Source organism: Centruroides sculpturatus, unplaced genomic scaffold, assembly GCF_000671375.1.
Source record: "Centruroides sculpturatus isolate CEXI.00-Female unplaced genomic scaffold, Cexi_2.0 scaffold4, whole genome shotgun sequence".
In the NCBI taxonomy this organism is placed as follows: domain Eukaryota; kingdom Metazoa; phylum Arthropoda; class Arachnida; order Scorpiones; family Buthidae; genus Centruroides; species Centruroides sculpturatus.
The window spans coordinates 73,551-91,887 of record NW_019384444.1 but is presented as its reverse complement, the minus strand read 5'-3'; the positions used below and the strand labels follow the sequence as shown (position 1 = coordinate 91,887).

Here is an 18,337-nt window from a genome sequence, read left to right as displayed (position 1 = left end):
ATATATATATACTAAATTATGAAAGAGCTTGTTAATACATTAGTTTTTATATTGTTATCAATAACTTCTACAGAATTTTTATATTAACAAACAATTCATTACTATAATATAAATTTTTAAAATTATTCCAATAGAAATACAACTGTTTTTGAACAAAATAAAAATTAATTTTTTTAAAATAAACTATAAAATATAATTGGAATACAAGAAATTAAATTTTTTATTTGAATTCAGATCTTTATATAAATTAAAAATAGTATTTTTTATACTGTTTGTGTAAATTAATTTATAGACTGTCTGCTGAAATCAAAACTTGTTTCTATATAAACATCTCAAAACCCAATAATTATTTTAAAGTCAAATAATTGCCAGATTAAATTGGACTACATTACCACTAATATTAATACTGTAATTAAATACTTAGTAATTTGGTACTAGAGAAAGGCATTAGGTATCCTTTCTTATTAAATTTAATAATTATAATTAATATTTATTTAATAATTTAGAAAATTCAGCTTTTAGATTTCTTGATATTGTATATTTAATGAAAATGTTAAGGAAATTTTAATAATAATCATGAATATAATATAAAAAGTTTCAAGAATATGTTTTTAATTAAACATATTTTTTAAATTTTTACAAAAGCATCATTTTTTAATAATTTGAAAGCTCTCATTTATTAAGTTAATTCAAATCAGTTTACAAGTTTTCTTAAAATGTTCCTAAAATTAAGTAAACTATTTTACAGAAGTATTTATAATTAAATCTAACTATTATTTATTATATCAATATTATTTACATTCTCAAAGACCTAGCAGAAGCACAATAGAGCAATCTTTGTTCTCCAACAAATCTTTGAGAAATACTGGATGAATACAAAAAAGGTTTATGATTGTTTCATAGATGTTGAGAATGTATACAACAAAGATCTCAAGATAAGTTGTGGAAAGTATTGCAGGAATATGAAACTGATAGACAGTTTTTAGTAACTATTAAATCTCAGAGAGATTTACACATGCCCAGAGATTTCTGTTCATATAAACAATATTAATTTGAAACTCTTCACTGTGCCTGTTAAATTTTACCAGTTGTGTTCTGTCACTTTTGCTGTCATTTGTTTACATGGACTGGATTGATAAAGATACAGCCAGGATGAAAAGTGTTGCTCTAAACACTGGAATATATTTGCTGATTCCGTTCACTCACTCACAGAACAAACCTCAAAATACACATGTTTGCAGATGTTTGCATTGATGCTGGGATGAAAATAAGCATGCCATAGAGTTGAGACTCTCAAGAAATCCTGTTCAATATATTTTTCAGCTAAATAGAGCTATATTGAAGTAAGTGAAAAAGTTTATGTATTTAGGAATTGCATTCATGAGTAATGGAAAGCAAAACAGAAATAGAAACTCAAATTGATTGAGGAAGTGCCATAATACAAAAATTAAATCAGTCAGTACTCTTCAAGAAAGATCTAAGGAGGCAGGCAAAGCTATCAGTCTTCTGCTCAGTCTATGTTCCAATTCTCCTTTATGGGCATAAATTTGGTAATGACAGAGTATGATCCCAAATACAGACAGCAGAGATGAGATTTCTAAGATTAGCTACTGGTGTTAAGAAGCTTGATGGAGTTCACAATATCAGATCCAAGGAAATCTCAATATTGAGCCTCTGTTTCTTTGCATTGAGGATATAATTACATTAATTTGGACACATCAGCATAATACTTCAGAAAAGACTTGTAAAGAGAGAGAGAGAGAGTTCTGTTTTCTTAGCTCAATCAACTCAGACCATATGGAAGGATAAGAACCAAATGGATAAATCACATCTGGGAACTTGATTGGAGATATCTTGAAATTCCAACAGGATGGCTGAATTCACTTGCTGCAGATTGAGGCCATTGGAACACTCTATTGAGAATGTTGCCTTGTGATCCTCTCAGGATAGTAGGCATTGAAAATAAAGGAAAGAATGTAATAGAAAAAATTAGAAAAGTAACATTTTATTCTATTAAAGGGAAGACAAAGATACCTTTAAAAACAATTCAAACATTATTACTATTACTATTACTATTATTACTATTACTATTACATTATTAACTATTATTACTATTACTGCAAAATGACTAAGAGAGTGCAAAGTATTTAACATAACAGCACTCAAATTATTTTTAATATAACTTGATGACAATTTTTGGAATCTGATATTTTTACTATTAAGTAAATTAAAGAAATATATGAGTTACTTTAGATATAGATATTAATTAACTTGAAACAGTATATAGCATAAAAAATAATGTAATAATATTACATAATTTCAATTAAACATAATCATTTCCAATAAAAAGAGAGAAAAAAAAATTATGTAACTTTATGTAAATTTCTAACACTTGTTAGAAATTTACATAAAGTTTATTCAATCTACATTTCAATCCTGTATTTTTGTTATCTCTTCTCATTTTCATCTTATATTTTAATAGTAGCAACTTCTTTCATTTTTTATTTCTATTCAATTTTTTTATATTGTATTGTCTATAGAGGGTGTCCACATAAACATCTGTCCTGGGGCAAAAGTGATCTTTCCAGCATTGCACAAGTGTATGCATATGGTACATGCTTGTTTCAGCATTAACATAACTAATATTTAAATATCTATCCAGGAGCAAAAGATTAATTCATTTAAAAAAACCATCACTGAACAGAATGTGTGCCACAAATAGATGGCACCCTAAATAGTGACTGATATCTGAACATCTTAAACATAATGGTGGATGAATGGCTCAATCAATTGCCATGGCACTACTACAATAGGTTTGGAGCCAGCACAATGGTGTGCCAGCCTAGACAGACATCCATCAGTGGCTCACAGAGCATTTTGGCAACTGCCAGAAAGAACAACACAGCTCCTGTTCTATGGCGATCATGTTCTCCAGACTTGACCTGTTTAGATTTTTCCTATGAAGTCATCTAAAAGTATTGGTGTATAATGTGTATCCAGCAGTGCCACGTGATGTTGGTAAACTGAAGACATGCATATGACAGACATAAAATGGTGGCATTAAGAATACTATGTGCCATCTAGAATGTCACACCTGCCCATTTACATCTTTATATTGCCACTGAAGCAGTCATTTTGAACACGTTCTCTAACCAAACAAAGCTCACTTTTTTTATATCAATTTCTGCAATGTTGTCTTTATTCTTTACAATTAGAGATTATATGTATATAATGATAAATCATCTTAAATTTATTTCCTTCAATTATTTTAAATATTTTAGCAATGGAATAACAATCTACCACATGCTAACATTCGTGCAATGCTGGATGAATTTTGCATCTAGGATGAGGTTTAAATAGACATCCTGTACAGCTTTGTAATAGTTTTTCATCTTAATTCTAACTTTTCATAGATAACATTTTAACATATTAATACAGCATTATATTGTTATACATAAATTGTAAAATTTGTATAAGTACAGTAATTATGGTTTTTTACTCTCATTTGTAATAATTTCTGATATCTTTTCTTAAAGATTTACAATGATACATATTACAATATATATTGTAGTCAATATAACTTCTAAAAATTATATTACAGTAATTATAGGTTATTCAAAATAATCAATTTATAACTTTTCTGGATATATTTTATCAATTTTTACATCAGCTATTGAATTTTAAGTTTTCAAACTATATTTGAAATAAAATATAGCATGTGAATGGAATATAAAAAGAATTTGAATTAAAATAATGTTCTAAAAATAAAAATAGTAATAATGAATGGTGTAATTTTCCAAAACTTACACAGCGCGCAATAGCAAAAGCAAACCTGTTTATGCAAAAATGTTTGAATAATGTTACCCATAATTGTGGGATTTCAAGGGTTGGGGTGTTGCAGGATGTTATAGCTGTTATGTAGAGGCTCTCCCAAATAAATAATTCTTTCCGATTATTGCACCATTTGAGTAATTTTGTTTGGACCCAGAGTGACTTATAATTTTAATCAAGCACTTTTTTGCTAATTCCACTGATGGTCTACTGTTTCTGATGTCTTCCTGATGTTCTAAGATGTGATAATTTAACATTCTGGCCATGGCCCCTATGTAGCTAGTTTCTTCTCCTGACAGAGCATTTTAGTGGAATTTGATAAACCCCAGATTTTTCATTCAATTGAAATATATCTCTGTCGTTGCATAATAGACTTCTTATGGTTGGTTGTGGGGTTATTGGTAAAACAAAACCAAACTTTCTAAAAAGATGTACTATTTTTATAGGTATAGGGCCTAAATATGGTATTGGAGAATGTGCTATTTTAGATTCTCATTGTTATTAAGAAATGACTGCAGAAATAGCGTATTTTTGACTCAATTTTGAAGATAATGAAATTTAGAGAGAATATCCAGCTTTTTACAGTGCTCTTTTAATGATTAGTAATTCTTCATCTACTAGTACTTGGGTGGAAGGAAGAAGGAATGCCTTCCATATAAGAGAAGATATAGCAGAATTTACATAGTTTAACGGTTGGAAGGCTTTAGTGGGGATAATTTGTGGTGCTTTGTTGTTTCTATGATAGACAGAAAATAAAAGATCAGGAGACGTACGAATTTCTAGATCTAGGAATGAGATTCTAGCATTTTGTTCTTCCTCTACAGTGAACTTGATCAAAGGATAAACAGATGCCAACAATTGAATAAATTGTTCTAAGTCTTCAACAGAACCTTCCCATGCGAGTAGCACATCATCAACATAATGTAGATACATAATTGGTTATTGGATGATCAAAGGGCATTGAAAATATGATGTTCTATGTTCCTCATAATAAGCTTTGCCAAAATAGGTGATAATGGGAAACCATAGGTACTCCCTGTGTCTGTTTATATATTTTTCCATTGAATTGAAAGTAATTATTTTCAGTAATGAGAAAGAGAACTTCATGCAAATGTAAAACATGTGATGTTGGATAACCAGAGTTAAGCAGCAGAGTATTTGCAAGCATGACAGCCTCAAAATGTGGTACAGATGAATATAAGGAGATCACATCAACTTTGTACAATCAGTACGAGTTGGTGGGGAAGTTTTCTAATTTATATAAGATGATTGCTTTTGCATCCATAGAGGATGTGGTCACAAATTCGGAAGGTGGAATTAAGCAGTAATTTGTTTTGCTAGTGTAGCTTCTAAGTAGTATGTGGGATGGGACCGTTTGTTGACTAAAGGTTTTAAAGGCCAGGCAGATTTGAGTGTTTTAACCTCAAAAAATAATCTAGGACAAGCAACATTCGTTGGTGGATTGGGAGGACCAACTAACAAAGCTACAATTCCAGGAAGTACTATGATCTTACGTGTTTTTCTTAATATTGTAGATGTAGGGTCCTGTTTTAGTATAACAGACTTGGATTGTTTAAGAAATTCATTAGCTCTTGATAGGAAGTCATGATTTTTGCATAGAACAAATCTTTCGTCTTTATCTGCAACTAGTAGGATTTAACTGTTTGGATGCAAGGAATGACTTTACTGTCTGCGGTGCCTTCATATTCATTTCTGGTCTTTGAACCTTGCTGTGATGCAATGGTTGTTAATGTAGATAGCTCCAAGTTGGGTTGTAATTCTGAACAGCTTGTGTTCTTTATGGCCATCATGGTGGGAGGTATGAATTGTAAATAATCCAGCATGGGAGTAGATATATATATTTTGGCCCTCGTATCAACATTTTATGAATACTGTATCCTCTGGTACATTGGTATTTATGAAGTTGTAATATTGACTTGTTTTCAGTGCGAAGTTTTCCGTAACCAATGAAACTTTTTGCTCAGTTTCTTCCTGGTTTGACGAGCTTTTTTGTTGGCTATCTCTTATTTTATGAAATTGTTGATATAAAATTTCTGCATCACACTGTTTTACAAAGCATAGATGGGCCAGGTACAATTCTTTTTCTTTTCCTGCTATTGCTTTTCATTTGCTCTTAATTAATTTTGCCAGAAGTCTTCATTCAATTTGAGGTAACAGGGTTCGAACTTCATTAGGGAATGAGTCATACTTAGGCACTATGCATTTGAGGATGAGATGTGTTTTATGGCACTTTAGTAGAAACCATAGCTGTGCTTTTTGCTTTAAACATAAAATTCTTAAATAATGAAAAGAAGTATTTTCAATAATAAAAAGAAGTGTTTTCTAGTAGATTCCATACTAAAATAAAATAAATTACACTTCACGCCAACTTTTGAATATATAATAACTTTTACATCATATATATATATATATATGGGATTGTCCATAAATAATGCAGTGCTATTTTTATCCCACCTTCCTGTAATGCTGTCATACACACCCACCCCCAAAATTATATGCATGTCCTCAATCAATTCTTTAACTGTGCTAAAGAATAATACACAGCATGGCATACTAAACATTACATTATTTTATTAATAAATTATATGTATAATGTACAAAGCAGTAACATAAACAGTATGGTTTGCTGTGCAACAGTTCAGAAACAAAAATGAATCATTGTTACCCAAGGGTTGAAACCCTAGTATTTCATAATGTTTACATACACACCTCTCATCCCTAACAATTACCTTCATACTCATCCACTCATATCTGGGTTATGTAATTTATTAATAGCTCCTATATAAAATTATAAAATGGAGAGAGAATTATTTCATACATAACAGTGTAAAGTAATAGTATATATAAATATTTTAGTTCACTTATTTTAAGTTCAAATTAAAACTGGTATGGCCCAAATTAATAATAAACATATTTTTCTAGTCCAATAGCTAGAATAAAATTGATAATTAAAAAAATATCAATTACCTTTTGTACTTATTCCAATCCAATTCAAATATCTGGTTAGTTTTCTTGCAATATAAGTCTTCCCACGTGCTGGTAGTCCTACCATTACAATGACATGAGGAATATTAACAAAATTCTTCCTATCTCCTGTTAAAAAATAAATAAATCATTTCAGTTTTAAATTTTTAATGTCTTTTTAAACTTTAGCTTTTGCCTTGCTAAGCCTATCTAATATTTTTTATATTTGATACAACTAGTTTTTTATAGAAAATAAGAGAATTTACCTAGTCCATGATACCAAAGATTTAACTTAAAAAACTTAAATGTTTAACCAAAAGCACTTTCACTCATATACGAGGGTGATTCAAAAAGTAAGGTGACAAGAGTGGGTGTCATATTCCTCCTCTTGTTTGAATTTACAATTAGGGCAGCAGCAGAAGACCAGAGCTTTATCGCACAGGCGTTAGATGATGCAAATGTTGCGTCAGACTCTTGCAATATAATTTTGAAAATGGCTGCACTCACGAAAACATGGTCAAATGTGGAAGTGTGTAGTGTGATTTGGTCTGAAGGGCAACTCACCAGCAGAAATTCATTGTCAAATTGTTGAGATGTACAGTAGTAATGTCATGCCACAAAAACAGGTGTGGATTTGGTGCACTGAGTTCGATAAAGGCAGGATAGATGTGCAAACTGAACAAACTGAATTATTACAGTGCTTCAAGTGGGAGGTACTGGAACATCCTCCCAATAGCCCCAACCTGGCACCCTGTGATTTCCATCTCTTCGGACCATTGAAGAAGCATTGATTTCAAACTGATATGGAAGTTTAGCAAGCAGTCATGGCATGACTGAAGGGACTTGATGCAGATTTCTTCTCTGCTGGCATTGATGCCTTGGTATATCGTTGGAATAAATGTTTGGACAAGCATGATGACTATGTTGAAAAATAATATGTACCAGTGCCATAATAATGTGTATCACTATATTTGTCTGTGAAATAAAATTTGTACAGGAGAGCTTGTTACCTTATTTTTTGAATCACCCTCGTAGATTATCTCTCTTTTTTTTTATATTTTATAATCTGTACATAAGAAAAAATGCTTTTAGTTAAGTATTTAAGTTTTTTTAAGTTAAATCTTTGGTATCATGAACTGTATGAACTCTATTTTATTTTCTGTTTATTCTCCAAGAGTGCAAGAAAGTAAATTTAGTATTTAAGTATATTATATTCCTTAAAAAAAGGCAATTTAAACATTTTTTAAATTTCAAATTATATTTGAAATTTATAACATAATGAAAGATTTGATATGGAACACAGATGCATCATGTAGATGAAAAATAGTATAAAGTTAATGTTTATTACATACTAATGCATATAGTAAAGACTTAGATGATGAAAACTAGAGTTATCAATATAATGAAAACAGCAAAAATGAAATTTAAAAAAATTATTTTTGGAAAAAACTAAAAAATTCAAAATTTAAAAATAAAATACAAAATTCAACAGAAAGAAAGATTACAATAAAGACATGTAAAGAGAAATGATACTCTGTTTAGAAGTAAAATAGCCAAAAGAATAAATCAAAAAGAGAGTAGAAAATATGATTAGAAATGATATGAAAAATAGGGCATATTATAATAGACTATAGCAGTAACCCCTGAAGTGAGTACTATCATCCCAAGGAGACAGTAGAAGACTCAAACAGGGGCACTAGAAGACAAGGAAAAAGTAAGAGCATTGAAGAACAAAGGGAACAAAAATTCATTTTCAAATAAAATATTTACTATTGAACATCAAACAAATATATTGTAAAATCAGTTTTGAGATATACAACTTTATATTAATTAATAGAGTTTTTTAAGATACCTTAGACAATTACTTTTTCATTTATAAAATAAATGTTTAAATTAAAATATTATGGAAAACATATGGAATAATATGGGAAAACAATATGCAATGGAGAAGCATTGTTGTAATATTTATCAAACAAAAAACTTGAATGATGATGATATTTCAAATTTCTTGATTTTTCATATTTAATATATATTTTACCTCATTCATGAAATTCTTATTTAAAATTTAGGCTATATATTTAACAAATACATTTAACAATTATAGAAAAACTAGATATATAAGAATGTCATAAAAATATAAGTGATGAGACTAACCATAAATTATATTAAAATGTTTAAAAATCAATGAAACCAAAATAAGTAAATTTTAATTTTAAATAGAAGCAGGTCAAGTACGATTGCTGAATATAAAATGCCTCTTACTTGCTTGATTTTATTTATTACTTAAAAACTTTAGGAAAAAGTGGATTGATCCTATACTTTCCTAAAATGTTTCCTTGTTCAGCTGATGATAATTGAAAACTTTTACTTACTCCAGTTAGATTTTGTATTTAAATATTTCAATTATTCTTCTGATCTTATTTTTTTTACTATTTTTTATTTTAAGTCTAGTCTAATAAAGTGATTTACCTGAAATCAGAAACATTAATTTGTAATATATAGTTGTAAGTATCTTTTCTCTAATAAATTAAATTAAATAATTATCTCAAATGACCAAAGATAGATATATATGACACTTATCAAACTGTAATGGAGCCAAGAAAAGAGTCACATCAAGAAAAGGAAACTAATTTTATTTGTGGGATGCATTTTGGTCATCACTAGACCAACTAGACTGCACATCCCACAAATAAAATTAGTCTCCTTTTCTTGGCTCCATTAGTTTGATAAGCCTCATATATCTCTATCTATTGGTTAATTGAGATAATTATTTAATTTAATTAATTTGTAAGTTTAAACAGTTGCTGGAGCAATAAAAGGTGTTGAAGTTGAGATTATTAATTTTAATTTATTTATTTACTTATTTATGCATGCTTTTAAAATCAAAATCAACAATTTTTTCATTAAAATTGAAATTTCATGGAAGACTGGAATACATATACAACAAAATAACATATACAGATGACTCTTACATAAATTCCAGTAAAAGTTTAATGCAGGTAAACTGTAGACAAAAGTTTAATGCAAGTAAACTGTAGATAAAAGTTAAATTAGAATGATGGATCTGATGATCTTTACAAGAGATCATCAGATCCATCATTCTAATTTAGAATGCAAGAAAAAGAACATGTTATGTAATATAAAATTTTGACAAAGGAGTGTGTGAGGTAATATAAATAAAAATTAACATAAACATTATGGATTTTTTCTGTTAAAAGAATTCAGCTTCGAGTTTTCTCTTCATTTTTATATATATTAAATCTTTTCTGTTTTATTTTATACTGTAATATTTGTTGATTACTTCTGTAATCAAAATATAAAAAAGTTTTTGTATTTTATACATAAATAAAAAATAGTAAGTTAAAATAAGCATATGACAATAATTTAGCACTCCTTCACAAACAATATAGCCTTTGACCATCTTTTATGTTGAAAATATCATATATTAAATCTGTTACTGATCATAATATCAAGTTTGATATTATCACTCAACATGAATGCTGATCAGATGGTAAAAATTTACACATTTGATAAGGAATAATGTGGAGACATTGTCATTGAATTTCATCTACAGTAAATCTGTTTTATGATTCTCATTTTTCTCTATTTTCAATATTTAATGTTCATCTTCCTTATTCGGTTATTACTTACCTAAAGATGCTTATAAATATCTTACGTAAGTAATAATAATATAATGTATTATGAAGGTACAATTTTATAAAATGGAATAGCAAATGATTATTAAGGAAAATTATTTATGTGGTTATTTCTTTTTATTTTCTAAACAATACTGATGAAGAATATTATGATACTGGTTTAACCTTGATCCTTCACTAACAGGAAAAGGAAGCTAAAACAAAATTGACATCTTATTATCTACATATCTAAATATGACATATAAAAATATTTATAAAGCAAACTTAGTTTTAAATAAGCTTATAGCTTAAAAGTAAGTTTATATATTTTTGNATTTGACTTTGTTAGCATGTTTAAATTTGAAAAATCATCTTATGATTTATAAAATCTGCTTATAGTGAAAAGAAGCTTTTAGCTTCTTTTCACTATAAGCAGATTTGTTTTTTGAATTTCTCTAAAGACCATCACCAAACATGGAAACGAAATAAAAGAGAAGTGGTATTGATTGTCTGTTTGCATTGCTTCAAATTTGACCTAATCATAATTGAGTATCTTTGTGTTCTTTTTAAGGAAGTAAAATAAATAGAAATAGATGATCAGCTTAGATTTAACCAAATTTCTAAATATGGAGATGAATTTCAGATAAATCATAGTCATACCTGATTTATAAACAATATATTTTTTGTATTTTATACAGAAATAAAATAGAAAATAACTGGAGATTTTTGTTTTTCTGTAAGAAAGCAAACTGAATATAATAGCTTAACTTTTAACATGATATTTATCTCAATGTTTTGCTATAGATTAACATATGATCATGTTTTATATTAATTTGTTTATTCTTGGCCTAATAATCTCTCTTCAACACTTTGATAATTTCTCTCTATGTTTAAAAATAATTTAATAACTAAACACATGAATTTTAATAAATGGCAAGTTGTCAGTTCATTAAAATCTACCAGTACTTAAGTTGTAAAATTAATGTAGTTTGATCACATAAAAACTTTACTTACATGTAATTGGATATTTCACATTAAATTACTTTCTGCTATAAAATTACATGATTAATTATTGTCATAAATTAAAAATAGAAATGAAAAATACTAAAAGTATTTTGTAAAATGCAAAAATATTAATGACAATTATAGTATAATATTTTCAAATTGATTAATGTATTTGCCGCTGTACTGATGTATATGTTATACATATGCATGCATACATACCACCGATAGTTTTTCATTTATTTTAAACTTAAAGTGAGATCTATGTAATTTTTATTCTTATAAAAACATTTGTGTATCCAATTAGCCAGGTTTAGGGTTTTAGTTTGGATTTGTAAAACTTTACAGGTTATATTCATCGTCAAGGAGTTCTACTTTTAGCATTTATCCATTTATTTCAATTTCTTCTTATAGTAAAAATTAAATATCTGTTTACTCTTAAGAAATCTAAACTGATGTAGAATCATAGAAATTCCAAAAACATTTTCCATTTTTCTTGTCAGAATTCTTATAACAAAATTTCCATTTACTTAATTTTTTTAATACTTTGATAAATGGTTAGAAAATATATTATTATATATTGTCAAATTTTAAGTAATTGCTGTAGAAAATAGTACTAAAAATTATTGATAATATAATGTAAAATAAAAATTTTATAAGAACGTCGGGTAGGACATTTTAAAAATAATATAAAACANCAGAAAGATTAACTTAAATAAATAATAATAATTTAAAAAAAAACTTTGATAATTTTGCAACAAAAACCGACATTAAAAAAATAAAAACAATTAAAAATTAACAACCAGAAAATTAACTTTTACAACACAAAAATCTAGTGTAATAAGTGTTTAAATGATTTAAAACAATACAAACTCGACTTTCCTTTAACCAAATAACTTACCAAAAGCGTTTTAAAAATAATATAAAACACCCGAAAAAATAAATAAATAAATAAACAACCCAACAACAACAATAATAATAATAATAATAAAGTTATCGATCAGCAAACCGGAACTAAACTCAAAACAAGTTTTGAAGCGTGATCCTACCTTTGTTATTAACCGACCATTTCATCAATGGATGCTCATTAACGATGTTCCAATCTACAAACATCTTTCTTAGACGTTTTAAATCTCACCAAGTCGATTAACTATCCGGCGATAAACTGATGGTCCATTCGTGTGTACGACTTTGTCTCTTGATAGTAAGGAACGAATGCTAACGCCTAGCAACGACACACCTCTGTTATTGACCAATGAGGATGTGGGTACTACATCTACAGGTCCTGTTTGCTACCGATTCAACGCTTAACTTGGCCAACATGCATTCCTCACTTTAAAATGTCACACATGTCATTAGTGTGATTCTATCGTTTCGACCGCAAAACACATTTTTATGTGTATATATGTATTATTTTGTAAAGATATACTTGATCTGGATTATATTAATAATTTTACAAGGGGTTAATTTATTGGCATGTGTGTGTGTGTGTTTTTTTTTTAAATTTTCGTCACGTTTTTTTACAGGAGAAAAATTCAAATTTTCTTTTTAATATATTAGTGTATACGTTATCTGGTGTTTTGTTATTGTACTAATCTAAAAACGAAGGATATCGATTATGGCTCCTACTGTTAAGTTGGTTTAAATATAGTTTTGTCCTAGCAGGAGGTCAAAGTTTGAACTTTTGTTCATGGAACTAAATTTATATTCAGTAAACGTATCGAATACATTCGTAGATTAATTTATTTAATGATAAAATCATTTTCGGGAAAGTTTTATTTTAAAAATATATATTAAAAAATTGTTTTTTCTATAATAATAATTTTATTAAATCCTGTACATATTAAACTTACAAATTTAATTATTGAAGGATAATTTAGAAAGTTCTGCATTTAAATTACCGTAGAAAAAGTAGGACTTTGCGTTATAACAGGTTTTATTACAGCTATAGATCAACTTTAATACAGCTGTAAAGAGAACGTATGCAAATTTAACCATTCGATCGTTTTTCTTTGTATGAATAAATGTATTATTTATTTAATCAATGTGTTTTTTTTTCTTCTTCTTTCAGGCGTCCTTCCTTTCTAGATAATAAGCGTTGTTGTTCAACTTGAACTATTTAGTACAAATTAACGGGAAATTTGACCGTTGATTTTTAAAAAGTCATTGAAAAAAACAATATACAAATTTAATAAAACATATGTAAGACTACTGTAAGCTAGTGTAAATGAAAAACTTTAACATTTCTCGTTACTTATGCATTTTAAACTAATTCAAATACATAACTTAGGCCTATATAAAGTGTATTTATAACAATTTCGTCTTTAAAACTGTTTTATAATTACGTATATAACAGGGCTAGACTTAGACCCTAAAAAAGGTTCCTTTCTTCCACTAGATAATGATGCATGTAAACATATAAAGCTCTAAGCTGCAACTTGTTTGGCCTAGTGCAAATACGGCCTTGAAAGTAATTGATTTTATGTTTTTTTTTTTTTACATTAAATTATTTTTAAATAAACTATTGGAAGCTAAAGATAATTTTTAAGATACAGTATATACCCTATATAAGACAATCCATTTTGCTGTAATTAAATGACATTCCACAAAGGTTATATAATTTTTAGCAAACAGAGCAAAATAATGAATCTGATTCATGTTTTTAAATTTTTGTAAGGCATAATACTTAATTGTAGTATTTTTTTTAAAAGGGCCATTTTTGCTTGTTTAGATAAAACTATTTTATTTATTATTATTATTATTTTTTTAATTTACTCTTTTCGCTCTACAGGTACTTAGAGGGTCTTTTTATCAGGCTCATCATTGGATGAGGGACGACTGGAATGTGAGAGATGGGAAATGTCCACCTCAAAAAATTTCTGGAGGTTTTCGACCGCCTGAATTAAAACTCGGGTCTCCACTGAAGGATAAAAACCACTGAAGTAGTTAATCGCGGGTTCGACCCCCATCAAAGGGATGGCTATGTGGAGTTTGGTGAGTTTTGTTCAGTGACACGTTATAGCTTCATGGGGCAAATTTGAATTACGGATCTCATGTACAGTGTTTTCTTTCGAGGGAATTTTTTGGGGCTCCAGTCAATTTCCTTAAAGGCCCGAAGGATAACGCGTCACTGGTTTTGTTCACGTGTCTAACTTCTAAACGGGCCAGTTTCCCATAGAAAGTCCTCTCTTGGCAGATCGCCCAAGTGTTGCGTCACTTTGTTTCGTCAATCCAATCCAATCCAGTATTAAAAAAATTAAAAAGATATTTTATACAAACATGTTACAGCCAAGTCAAGCGAACTATCATAAAGCCAAGTCATCGTGTTAAAATATTCTACCGTAGGTCGCCAATTTCGATCAACAAGTATGCATTAAATAAACTTTATTAATTCATGAATTTTCATCAGCTTCCGCGAGATTTTAATATGAAATATATATTAAATATGTCGTATAGATGGAATTAAATTTATGCGCTGTTTGTTTATGTAACGTAATTAATTATCTCTACTTCATTATTTATACAATGGATTTATACTTCCCTCGTATGTCGTCTAATTAATAATTATTATCAAAAATTAAATTTTAAAACTGGGAACATAATTATAAAAGACAAAAATAGACAAGAGAAACTCAAGCATAATCATTGCAATTTGTTCAGTAAACGGAACTTGCATAATTGCAACCTAATTGTTAGATTTTTCTCGGAAATTAAGCTTAAATTTTCTTCGTTTAAGTACTTTATATACATGCTACTAATGGTTAATCGATTGAAGCGTGTTAATGCCATAATTTGGATTATTTAAATATGTAAATTTTATCGAATCGTATTGTTATAATTAAAATATATAAATAACCGCTTAGTGGTATATATTTACTAATTAAAAATACGTAATACAGCGACTTAAAGTATAGTCAAACCTCCAAACAACGGCCTTAACGCCAAGACTTAATAGTCCAACCTGTGATAGGAACGGAAAAATGGCCGTCGTTTGGAGGTTATTTTGTATGAACTTAAAAAAGTTTCCGAAAAAAAATGGCCGCCACTTATAAGTTGCCGTTATTGGAGGTTCTACAGTAATAGAATATAAATCTAGGTTTTTTTAATTGATTATTTTTATTATTTATCTATTTAATTATATTGATAAATAAGAATTGTTCTTATTAAGAGTTTATGCTAGTCGTATTTAAGTTAATTAAAATTATTACATGTGATTTTTTTTATTGATATATCAAATAAAATTCACTAGAATGCGATATAAATCAATATTTTTTTTGTCTTTGTAATAAGAAAATATTTATAAATTATTCATATAATATAGAAAAGCTATTTAAAAATCTATTTTTTTTTTTCTTCTTTGTTTTAGTTCTATTTTCTAAAAGGAATATCCATAAATTTAAGTACTGTACAATGTCACTGTACTGAAAGATTATTGAAAGAACTTAAATTAGTTTTTAAAACTTTGACCTGATCTTTAATGGCATTTGTCACGAATTGAGACGAACAATCGATTTTTTTTTCATAAAAATTCATACAACAAAACATAAAAATTATATTAAAATAATTAAAATTTACAACTTACCAGCCATGTAATAAAAATCAATTTCTTTTAGCTTATTAAATCAGATATTTGACTTCAAATTTACTTTTGTTTTTTATTTGAATTTTTGCATTAGTTGTAGGAATTTTATCAGTAGAAGTTAAAAATATATATATATATTGTTCCAGATGCATCAGCAGAATTGAGGTTAAAATCCTTAAATAGGGAAAAACTAAAAGAAAAAAACAAGAGCAAGTAAATATCAAAAATTCAAACTAATTTTATAAATTCACACAGTTGAGTAGAAATAATATATACTTTTTCATACACACATATCCTCTTACAGCCAGCAGATATTTATAGTTTTATTATATCAGTTGTGTTATTCAATACATCAATAAATCTTAAGATAAAATGTTCATGAATTAAAAATAAATAAATAAAAACTTTAACCCCTAACTACTATCTTCTACACAAATACATTTAATATTTTCTTATTGAATTTATTTTCAAATTGATTTGTTCATTCTTATATGAAGTAGTAGAAAGATTATAAAGCATACCAAACTTAGTAAAAATATAGGCTGGACCAGTTGCCAAAAATTTTACTTTTATTATTATGTAATGCAGTATGCAGTTTTACAGCAATATACAATGTGATTTAAATGAATCTTGATTTGTAAAAATTTAAATCATGAATTATATATAGCTTATAGTAAATCTTATATAGTATATAGCTTATAGTTTAGCCTATAACTTTAAAAATATATATATAATTGTAATAAATATTTAAGTTCTTAAGATAGTATCAAGATAATAATTTATACTTATTTTTTATTGATGGATTTAAGAATAAAGGAAATGAAATAAATTGAAAGAGATTTAATTCATTATTCAATAAAAGATAGACACTTTAAGTTATATAATATTTATGAAGAAGATCATAAGAAGCATTGTTCTTAAAATGTATTGTAACTAGAATTTTCTTTTATTATACTAAATGAAGTTTTCCTGTTATGTATATTAAAATTCAATTTTTACTCATAAAAATAGAGTAATTCTAGTGTTGAATTTGTTTTAAAAACTTTATATAGTTTGTTTCCACGAAGAAAATCTAGTGCAGAACGAAATTAGGTAGCGAAAAATAAAATTTTAAAGGTGTAAACCTCTATTTTAATGTTTATAAAATTTCTTAGAAGCATATAAAAGTGGCACTTTGACAACTCCGATTCTTAATATAGATTTGGTTACCGTTCAAAATAATTTTACTTTAGGTAATGATGCTATATTTAGAATAAATGATTTTGAAAACTTAATTTTAAATCATTTATTTTAATTTAATTTTTTAAACAAGAAGTATTGAATTAAAGAATAATAAAAATGATTAAAATGTAATTTTGATCTTTTTTTTTTTCTTCTTTAATGTTAAAATATATGTCAAATTATAACAACATAGAAGTTGTTTAGTATAAAAAATTGTGTTGGTGTTGTAAAGTATTTCATGCTGAAAATTAGACCAATTTGAGAGAATTATAAGAATATTTTTGTATTACTAAGTTGACCTAACAACGGGAATATGTTTTCTTTCATTTTATTCTAGATGTGATGAAAGATATGTCCACATTTAAGTGAAACATCTGGTCTACTTCCAACAATAGCCAATCAATTTCTGATTGTTGTTACCGACCCGCATTAAGAATTTTTCTAATAGTATAATAATAATTTAATCATACAGATTCAAATTTATCGTAGAGAGTAATCCCTAAATAGCCTATTTACAATATTAAAATAAAGCTGATTTTATAACACTATAAATAGATACATAATTATACGAATTATGAATTTTTATTAGACATTAACAATATGTTTGATTGAACGTTCATTGTTTTATAATATATAAACATAATTAACATAATTTAAGCGATAAAAATATATTAGTATTATTAGAGTGGTGTGGGTCCTGGGAGTAGAGTGGGCCTCTTTCACTTTTTTTTTTTTTTTGAATAAATGGAGTAACCAGAACTATAAGCGCACTAAGCAGTTACCTAGAAAGCAGAAATTTAGGGGTGCCACATCCAGCATCAATTAAAGGGCACTCTGGGTACCCTGAGCTGGATGCCCTGGCTATGGTACCAAAAACTCTTGGGCCGGCCCTGAGAATAATATAGAATGTTTCTTTATTTTTAATTTATTTTTTGTTATTAAAAAATAACATTAGTTTATAGAGGTAGAAATCGCTATTGACTCTTAAATTTCTCCGGGCACGGGGAAAATCCCCAGCTTCCCCCTCTCGACGATAATTATTAATAGAGCATCATATAAAAATATATGCTTTATTTTCGTT

The 18,337-nt window shown here is 27.7% G+C and overlaps 1 protein-coding gene across 3 annotated transcripts in view; it reads right to left on the bottom strand.

Annotated features, from left to right (window-relative positions):
• Nucleotides 1–16,057, bottom strand: part of LOC111620284 (6-phosphofructo-2-kinase/fructose-2,6-bisphosphatase-like) — an 85,199-nt gene extending 69,142 nt beyond the window's left edge. The window contains exons 1-2 of one of the 3 annotated variants that reach the window (XM_023362182.1): nucleotides 16,036–16,057; nucleotides 6,820–6,945 (exon numbers count right to left, since the gene is read on the bottom strand). In XM_023362182.1, coding sequence (XP_023217950.1) covers nucleotides 6,820–6,945; nucleotides 16,036–16,042 — 133 coding nt within the window. In that variant the 5' untranslated portion in view covers nucleotides 16,043–16,057. Of the gene's footprint in view, nucleotides 1–6,819; nucleotides 6,946–12,502; nucleotides 12,706–16,035 lie in introns of those variants that run through there. The other 2 variants (XM_023362181.1, XM_023362180.1) reach the window with 2 other exon arrangements.
• Between the last annotated feature and the right edge of the window lie 2,280 nt (nucleotides 16,058–18,337).